Source organism: Larus michahellis, chromosome 4, assembly GCF_964199755.1.
Source record: "Larus michahellis chromosome 4, bLarMic1.1, whole genome shotgun sequence".
NCBI classification, from domain to species: domain Eukaryota; kingdom Metazoa; phylum Chordata; class Aves; order Charadriiformes; family Laridae; genus Larus; species Larus michahellis.
This window is the reverse complement of record NC_133899.1, coordinates 41502010-41511366: the sequence shown is the minus strand read 5'-3', so window position 1 is coordinate 41511366 and position 9357 is coordinate 41502010. Positions and strand designations below refer to the sequence as shown.

Sequence of the window (9357 nt, the reverse complement as noted above, 5' to 3'; positions counted from 1 at the left end):
AGGATCTTTCCACGCACACACAAAAAAAAGAAATAAAAACCTAGACTTGTTTTTTTCTTTTTTTGGACTTTTTTTTTTTTTTTTTTAAAACTGGCCTGTAGGGTGGGACGATCTCCCACCTCTTCCAAACAAAGAAACCCAACAATTGCCTAAAACTAGAAAGAACACAGATGGGTCTGTCTGTTTTCTGCTCACTAGATGATCTGTCCGTTTAAGGCCTTCCTCCTCCATTTTTTCCTCTTTTATTATTCCTTTTCCAGAGCGTCTGAGCAGGAGATGAGTCCGAACGGGATCACACCAACACTGTCCTCCCCCTCTTGTCGCTGTCGGTTTTTTATTTTTTTTGTTCGTTTGTTTTGTCCGTTGAGTTATTTTTCTCTTTAATTTAACCAAGACCTGACTAAAACTGGAGCGTTACGCACCAGCCTGTTCCTTCTCATCGCGGTTTCTCTCGTTACCACAAAGGTTCTTCACAAAACCTGGAACTTCCATGATGACGTCTGGTCCTTATAATCCAAGCAGTCAGCATTGAAGTTTAACTTCCAGGAGGCGGTTTGGTCTTTATAATCCAAGCAATCGGTGGTGGAGTTAAAGCCCAAACTGGAGGCTCCATAACCCTGGGTGGAGAGGGAGGCCGGAGACTGGTTGAGGTGGCTGGTGACTGCGTTGGCACCCATGGGACTCAGGGTGGCCCCTGGGCCGGGAAGCTGGTGGTGCATAGGGGTCAAGTAAGATCCACAGTCCATCCCTCCGAAATAGGAGGTCGAGCCAGCGTATCCTTGGCTGTAGCCTGATGCCTGGGTGTAGGTCATGGGGTAGGATCTCTGCATGCAGGAGGAAGAGGTGGACAAGGGGTCGGAGAGCGGGGAGATGGACGCTGGGCTCCAGATGGAGACAGGGGCGCTGCTGCTGGAAATGGTGGGGACGGAGGTGCTGGAGGGGGGAGTGAACTGCCCGCTGGTCCCACTCTCCGAACTCACTTCCCGGGCTGGCGAATTCTTCTTTTTTGCTGGACGCACCTTGTTCTGGCCCCCGTTCTGCTGCTGCTGCTGCTGCTGCCGGCACTTGGCTCGGCGGTTTTTAAACCATACCTGGAGATGGAGAGCCGGGGAGGGAGAGAGGAAAAAAAAATCCTGGAGTTAGGGATGCACGAGCAAACCCAAGGCGGGGAAAAGAGCCAGTGGTGGTGGGGACTTCGCTGGGGAGGGGGCACTCAAAGCGCTCCCCGGCGAGCGGAGGGTTGCAGGCTGCTGCAAAGAAAAGCTCCGGGGCTCCCCCTCCCTGAGATCATTAGCAGTAATAACAAGTGGAAATGGGCAAATCAAACTGCTTAATAAGGTCACTTTTGGGGGGAAAACGCAGGGGTGCACTCCCTATTTGCTGTTTGCCAGCCGGAGACCCCCAGGAATCATCATTTAAGGCCTATTGAAGTCAAGCCCTTAATTAGAAACAATAGAGCATCAGAAAGGGAGGGAATAATTAGGGAAACAGAGGCAGGGGTTGGGGAGGAGGGGGGTAAAGATGTCTCATTTACCAGCCAAATAGACCCTCTGCTCTCCCCACCAGCCAGGCCCATCTCCCCCGCTTTTAGTGGGGACCAAGGGGGCTGGCTCTGGGGAGGAGGGGGTGCTGGGGAGGTTTCAAGGGGGGCGATCCCGGTCCCTGGTGGCCACGCTCCGCTGGGGCACAGCACCAGGCAGCTTTGGGAAGCCTGGCAGGGAGGAAAGCGGGAGGGACGGTTTTGGAGATGTCCTGTGCCGGGAGCAGGGGTGTCCTGGATCCGTGCTGGGGGAGCAGCACAGGCCCCCCAGGCCCACCCTCCTGCCAGGAGCACCTCTAAAATGCTGTCTGGATTGGGTTCCTGCAGGCTGCTTGTGGAGGAGACACAGCCCAGCCCCAGGAGAGGCGTCCCCTCCGCCAGTCTCTTCTCGCTTATCAAAGTCCCTTCAAAGGGAGAGGGAAGCCCCCAGCCTGTACTAGTGTGAAAGGGGATCCCAGTCTGGCCTTGCTCCAGGGATGCGGGGATCCCTGGGGAAGGGGGGGCAGGATCCTTTACAGCTTCCACAGGGACCCCAAACGCCTGCAGGACGGGCTGGGATTTGGCACCCAGGGCACGGCACAATGCAGAGCCTGGGGATGCTGGGGAGCCCTCCCCGGCTCAGAGAGGCCGAGGGGGCTGGGGAGGGCTGCAGGTGGCTCAGGAGCCGGGATCTGGGAGCTGCACCAACCCCGCCAGTGCACAGGGAGGAAGAAGAGGGCAAGCTCTAACCCTGGGGAGGCAAATTGCCGCTCCATCCCCCCCTGCACCCTCACCCATCCATGAGCCTCCTTCACCCCACAGGGACTTTATTTCGCTCCAGGACCAACCCCATCCCCTAAAACCAGCCCCAGCTAGGACTGAGGTGGGGGACAGGCAGGGGATCTCCGCCCCCCCCCGCCCCCGCTTCCTACCTGCACTCTGGACTCGGGCAGGTTGATTTTCAGCGCCACCTCCTCCCGCATGAAGATGTCGGGGTATCGGGTCTTGGCAAAAAGGGCCTCCAGCACATCCAGCTGTGCCCGGGTGAAGGTCGTGCGCTCCCGCCGCTGCTTTCGGGGGGTGGCTGCGAAAGGAGACAGAGGCCCTGGCTGTCATTCAGCAGCCCCTCAAATCCCCTGTGTCCCCTCCATCCCCAACCCCAGGGGGGCACCCCCATTCCCTTCTCCTCTCCTGGGCGACCCGCACCCCAATTCTCAGCCGCCATCAGCAATCCCACCCCCTCCCCATCTCCCCTGGATGGGTCTGGAGCATCTGCCCCTCAGCCTCCAGCAGGAATGATGTACTTTAAAAGGTAGAATGTACTTTTTAAAGGGTAAAGTATGTTCTAGAAGGTCTTTGCAGACCCTTCCCCGGATAAAAAGTTGAGGGTGAGGAGGAAGGGAAGAAAGGGGGGGGGCCCACGCCCCCCCACCATCACGGTCCCTGGGCACGTTGTACCTCCAAAAGTCTCCAAGAGCCCGGCGGCTTCGCCTCCGTGGGGCGAAAAGTGGGGGGAGAGAGAGCGCGGGGAGGGGGAAAGGGAAGAAAAACGTGGCTTACCGGGATAACCGACGGACGGATGCAACAAATCCATGCCCGAGGTTGTGAGACTCAGGCCATTGACTGCGTAAGGTGGTTGCTTAAGATAAGACATCATGCTAAAGTTGTGGCGGGGAGGAGAGTTGGCCGAAATCCGGGCGAGGGGGAGCCGCCCGAGCGCCCTGCCTGCCCCGGGCGGTGCCTGGGGGTGCCGTCGGGCGGGGGGGGCCGCCAGGTGCCTGTGGAGGAGACAGAGGAGGGAGGGAAGGGGGGAGGGGGGTCAGGCCGCTGCCCCCCCTTCAGCTTTTATCCCCGCTGCCTTCCCCCGTCAAATCCTCCAGCTCGTAAAGCCGGACCCCAGCCGGATTTGGGAGCGGGGAGAGACTGACTAGATAAACGCATCTCTCCCAAAAAAGGGGCGAGGAGAGAAGGGGAGGGGAAGGGGGGGGTTGGGGGGGAACATCCCAGCCAGTAATTACTGCCCGAACAAAACCCCCCCATGCCTTCAACTGCCCGCATTGTACGGCAGCCCGGGGCATTTGCATAGGATTCCCGGCCGGGCACCGGCTAATTGTCTCAAGCAAAACTTGATTGGGGCCATTGGCAGACACAAAGAACCCCTCGGCTAAATAAATAATGCAGATAACAAAGCCCAAGGGTGAAAAACAAAGAAACAATTCAAGAAACCTATCTCTCCCCTAGTCTCTTGCAAGGACTTTAATTATCCCAGGTTTGGGCAACATTCAAACCTTCCCACCCCCTCTCTTTCCCCTTCCCACCCCCCTCCCCCGACGTTGCTGCATTTCAGAGCTCAAATGCCCGCTCGGGAAGAGACAAACTTTTCTGCTCTACCGCCATCACTCCACGTCTGCAGTAATTTCCACCGGCCATTTGCACCTAATTAGTACGGCGGGTAATTAGATTTGGAGGCAAGTAACAGATTTATTAGGCTTTCAAGAAACTCTTGATGACGGAGCTGAAGCTAAACAAACACCTCGGTGGGGAGCGGCCCCGGGACGGCCCCGGCGGGTGGGCGAGCGAGTGGGCGAGCGGCTCCCCCGGCCCCGGCTCCCCCGGGGGCTCCGCTCGCTGCCCCGGTGGGGCCGGGCGCTTGGCAGCGGGAGGCGAGGGGAGGCGGGGGGGAACCCAAACACACCCGCCGCCAAAAAATGGCCGACGAGGGGCCAGCCCGGGGTTCTTCAAAGGGTTAAGACTATTTTCCACCTAGAAAATATCTTTTTTGTTTGTTTGGGGTTTTTTTGTGCAAAATCTCGCCCTTCCGTCCATTCCCACCGGCCGTTGGAAAAACAAACTCCAGCGCAACTTTTCTTCCCCAATAGCTCAAAACTCGGTGTTTCGGGTAACAAGCGCGCACGGGAGCGGAGCCGCCTCCACGAAGGGTTCTGCCGGACCCACCGGCCCCTGTGCACCCCCCGCCCGGCCACGTCGGTGCCAGTTTATCCGCGGTGCGGAGTTTCCCCTTTTCCCCACCGGTGGAAGTGCTTTGCCGCCCTCAAAATGCGCATCTAGCGCGAGGAGCGCAGGGTCGGGCCCCGCTTTTAACACACACACCCGGGCGGGGGGGGAGGCTGGAGAGGGGCAGCTTTGCCGAGGGGGGAGCCGGTGTCCGGGCGAGACTTCAGCCGCCAATTTATTCGCCAGCGCAGAATGCGCGGGAGAGTAAAAATGGGTTTGCTGCACGCTTAAAAAGGAGCAAGCAAACAAACAAAAACTCAAAAAAAACCCCAACCCAACAAAAAAGCAAAAAACAACCCCAAACCTCCGCTCTGTTAAACTCGGCGGCATCCCGACGAGGCGCCAGCCCAGCGCGGCCGCCCGCGGAGCCGCTCGCCCGCGGCCGCGCATCCCGGGGCTGCCCCGCAGCCCGCGGAGCAACGGCTCCGCTCCGCAATCTGTCACCTTTCCCCCTCCCCAACCCCCACCCCGCTCCGCAAAGAGCCCGGCTACCAGTTGCTCTGCCCTCGCTCAATAATAATTACCCCGTCCGAGAATTAATTATAATAAATGTTTTCTTGATAAACTAACGAGATAATCCGGGCGGCACACGCTCCCTAATTACGGGCCACCGGCCCCAGCTCCGCTGATCGCCCGGGATGATTAATGCAAGGCAGCGATCCGCGGCCGGGCGCGCAGTCTGCGGCTCTGCCTGGGGGGGTGTGAGGGGGCTTCGCCGGGCCGCGGAGCAGCGCGGACGGGCTCCCGCGGAGCGGGGAAAGTGCCAAGATAGAAAAAGGAATTTGTTTTGTTTTGTTTTGCAAACGAGAGCTCGGTTCTCTGCCCGCACCAGACTCCACCGCATTTCTTAATTATTTTTTTTTATTCTAATACAATTTTAATATTCTAATTTTCACCCCCTGGAGGAGAGAGGGTTTGGGTTGATGTTTCCCAATACGGGAATTTTTCCACTGGTGCGAAGGTGGCGGGGATGGACCTGGCACCGCGCAGCCCCCCCCCGCCCCGCGCTTCGCCCCCCGAACCTGCGCGCAGCTCCGCGGCCGCCGGCTCCGCTCCGGTGCGGGCAAACGAAAGGGCCGACCGGGAGCGACGGAGCCGGGCTCGGCGGGCAGCGACCTCCGCCGCCGAGCCGTTTGACCCACCTCTGCCTCCCCACTGCCACCGGCTCGCATTTTTTAACTCCCTTTTTTTTTTTCCCCTCTTTTTTTTTTTTTTAAACTGGAGTTGCATCTTTTCCGGAAAAAAAATAATAATAAAGCTCAACTTCTCGGAGAAGCCGAAATCTAAATAAATCCCTGCAGCGAAGGAGGGTTGTTTTTTTGGTTTGGTTTGGTTTTTTTTAGCTCTAAAGAAACTTGTGCCGGTGCACAAGGACTTTCCCCGACTTTCTCTTTGTCACCGCGGTGCGATTCGAGGAGAGAGGCCGGGACGCGGAGCAGTGCGCGTTATACCCGACCGCTGCCTTGGCGAAACGTTTTCCCACGGCTAAAAAATAAATTAAAAAAGGAGGTGGAAAACAGCTCCAGCCCCTCTCCGACCTGAATGCCGTTCTCGCCATCCATTTCACCCGCGCCGAGCCATGAAGCTCCGGCCCCAAAACGCTTTGAAGGTTTTTTTCTCCCTGCTATTTCCAGCCCGGGTCTCCGGGAGTGCTCAAAAAAAACCTTTTGCAAAATTACTTTTCTTTACGCATCGCGAAGAGGAGGAGGAGGAGGAGGAAGGGGGAGCAGGTCTCAGGCAGGAGCCGAGAGAGGGGAGAAATTTCTTCCTGATTATTTCTAATTTTAAAAGACCACCTTGGGGCCAGGGAATAACTAAAGACCAAAGGAAAAAAAGAAATAATCATATTCCCAACGAAATCGAGGTGCAGAACCGCGCCTGCCGGCGGACAAGCGAGCCGGCTCCGCGCCCGACCCCACGGGAGACATCCCGGCCAAGGTGGGAATCGCCTCCCCGCTCCTCGGCTTTGGCCCTTCGCCTTTTCATCCAGCAGCTCCCGGTCCCCACCGGGGGCCGAGTCCCCCGGCCCCGGGGCCGCCTTCCTCCTCCGCCCGGCCCGGCCCGGCCTCCCCCGGGCAGCCCCGCATCTCCTCCGGGCGGCCGAAAATAATAATAATCATAATTTTAATGTTAATTTCCCCCTCTTCCCTCTGTATTTCTGCCCGCTGAGCAATGCCTCCCCCCTCCAAAAAAAAAGAAGGATGAAGCGAGAGGGTCGGACTTACCTGCGAGCCTCGCCGGAGCCGCGGGCAGGGATGGGGGGCGAGGGGTGAAACCGGCTCCCGGATCCTCGCCAAAATTCAGGGGTCGGCTTGAGCTGGGAGAGAAAACACAAAGCGGGAGGTTAGAGAGAGCTCGCCGCATGCACATGCCCACCACATCGGAAGGGGGGGGCGAGGTGGGGGGGTGGGAGGGGGGGGAGAGAGAGAGAGGGAGAGAGAAAAAATGTTTGAAAAAGGAGAATAAATGGGGGAGAAAGGGGAGGGGACGGTGCAGGAGAGGGATGCAGGGATGCTCGGGGTCTGGGCTCGGTACATACAGAGCTGGCCGGTGCCGGAGCTGGTCAAAGTGATTTTATTTTTAATAATAGTGGCAGGGTGCGTTGGAGCTGAGGTCTCTACCTCTCTCGGGGAGCTTTGCTGAGAAAGCGCCTCTCTGGCAACTTTTTGACGCAAACTCTCCAACCAATGGCAGGGAGAGAGTGATTGACACATCTAAGCCAGGGGGAAAATAATAAAAACACACAACAGGGGGAGGAAAAAACAGGCCGCTGCTGTACCGGGGGGACAATCAAGCGAGAAATAACAGCCACCGAAATGACACGAGAATATACATTAAAAGAACCTGCTCGGTTTAAAAATATACATTATGGAGCGGAGCGTATGAAGTCATTGCACAAATTAATGGGATGGACAGCAGCGATGGCGTTAGCGTATTGCCCGGGGAAGGAGAGGAAGCGGGGGGGCAGCAGAAAGCTGTGTGTGGGGTGTATAATAATAACAACAAAAGATATTAAAATATATAAGTAAATATTTGGGAAGGAGGGAGGGGGATGCGGAGCCTGCCCGGAGCCCTCGGCTGAGCAGCGCGGAGCTGGGCGAGAGGAAACCTGCGGGAGCAAAGGGGAGACCCCCCCCACCCTCCTCGGGACAGAGGGGAGCGGGGTGCCAGGATCCCCCCAGCCCCGGGTCCCCCCTACCACACCCGCGGAGGGGCCCGCACCCCCCGTTCCGCCTCCCAGGGGCCAAATAGCCCCGGGGCGAGGGGAATCGAGTCACCTGGGGGGAATATAAATGTATTTTAAATTTTTTATTACAAAAAAAAAAGATATACGGGAGTGATGGTGTAGAATGGGACTTAGGCAGCGGCGCTGGCATGAATTTGCAAATAGGGAATTGCGCGTATTTTAATAGAAATAAAGTCGGTGCAGCCAAGGGGTGGGGGGTAAGGAGGGCCGGGAGGGGCTCCCCGCCGGCCGGGAGCACCGGGGACCGGGCACCGGGACGCTCCTTCTCCCACCTCCCGTCCCCGTTCAACTTCTCCCGAGTCAAAAAAACCCCGAAAATAAAGCTTATGGCAAAAGGCAGGAGGACGGAGGCGGCTCGGGTCGGAGGGAGGGAGCGCTCACCCACTTTCCTCACTTCTGACAATAGTGGGGGGGGGCGAAATAAATGCGGCGGCTCGATCATTTTAATGGGGTGACCTATGTTAATGAAGTTATAGCAATTAATTCGCCTCTTTGTGGCTCTCCCTGAGCCTGGCTGCTGCCTGCGATCCGATGGGGTTGTCCTTGGACTCTAGCGCGATCCCGAGCGCTGTCGGTGCAGCCCGGGCTGGCGGTTTTGCAGGAGCAGGTTTGGGATGTTCGGGGATGGGCTGGGTGGTTGGGTGGGTTTTAGGGTGGGTTTTTATTGGTTTTTTTTTTTGTGTTGTTTGTTTTTTTTTTCTTTCCTCCCAGAGAGGAGGAGGAAGGAGGGGGCAGAAGGGAAGGAGGGAGGGGAGAGGAAATTAAACAAATAAACAAACAAACAAACAAAATAACCCCTCGCACAGCAGCAGCCCGCCGGAGCCGCTCCCACTTTGGCCGCTTTTTTTTTTTTTTTTTTTTTTTTTTTTTTGCGAGGCGACTTCGCGGAAAGTTGGAACCCCGGGTACGCTCGGTCAGGCCCCTCCCGGGACCCCCAGCCCCTGAGCTCCTTGGAGTTGTGTTTTGTTTTTTTATTCCCCCTCCCCTCAGAGCCGTGAGACTTTTTTTGGGGAGGACCTTTTGTAGGTTTGTTTGTTTTGGGTTTTTTTTGCGGGGGGGGATAGCGAGGAGCGGCTGCAACCCCCCCCCATCCCTTTTCAGCATCTCTCCCTTCCCCCTAAAAAAACCCCCACCCTCTCGCACAGAGATCCGCGCCGGGCAAATCCTTCCCTCTCACCTCCCCGCATGTCGGCACGGCCACGCCACCCCTCAGCCTCTCCTTTTAGCAGAGCACCAGCAATAAATATCCCGATTGAACCCTTCCCCCCCACCACCTCCCCCCTCATGCCCCCCCCTCCCCGCCTTTGCCATCGCCTCCCGCCCCCACATATTATTTAATAACCTTAATCCACCTTGGAAGAATGAGAGAGATAATTCGTTCCCGTGTATCCTGACCAGGAGGGTATTTTCGAAATCGATTAAAAATAAAAAGGGGTGAGGGAAAAAAGGAAAAAAAAACCAAAACAACAACAAAAAAAGGGTGTTTGGGGGCTGGAGGAAGCCGGGCCGTGGCAGAGGAGGGCTGAGCAAGGCAGAGAAATAAAATTCAGTGCCTGAAGAAAGTAGCCGGGAGAGC

The 9357-nt window shown here is 56.9% G+C and overlaps 1 protein-coding gene across 2 annotated transcripts; it reads right to left on the bottom strand.

Annotated features, from left to right (window-relative positions):
* Positions 1-252: 252 nt before the first annotated feature.
* On the bottom strand, positions 253-6783 carry OTX2 (orthodenticle homeobox 2). 2 transcript variants are annotated; one of them, XM_074582415.1, is made up of 4 exons: positions 6760-6783; positions 3080-3297; positions 2452-2603; positions 253-1091 (listed from the first exon to the last, which is right to left on the bottom strand). In XM_074582415.1, the coding sequence occupies exons 2-4, from the start codon at positions 3174-3176 to the stop codon at positions 471-473; spliced, it is 870 nt and encodes a 289-aa protein (XP_074438516.1). In that variant the 5' UTR covers positions 3177-3297; positions 6760-6783; the 3' UTR covers positions 253-470. The 2 variants fall into 2 exon arrangements, with proteins under 2 accessions (XP_074438516.1, XP_074438515.1); XM_074582414.1 differs by lacking the exon at positions 6760-6783 and adding an exon at positions 3898-3909.
* Between the last annotated feature and the right edge of the window lie 2574 nt (positions 6784-9357).

Coding starts and splice junctions, on each gene's coding strand:
- OTX2 (XM_074582415.1), bottom strand. CDS start 3,176: ATGATGTCTTATCTTAAGCAACCACCTTACGCAGTCAATGGCCTGAGT. Junction 2,604..3,079: donor TCCGTCCGTCGGTTATCCCG/GTAAGCCACGTT, acceptor CTCCTTTCGCAG/CCACCCCCCGAAAGCAGCGG. Junction 1,092..2,451: donor TGCCCGAGTCCAGAGTGCAG/GTAGGAAGCGGG, acceptor CTCCATCTCCAG/GTATGGTTTAAAAACCGCCG.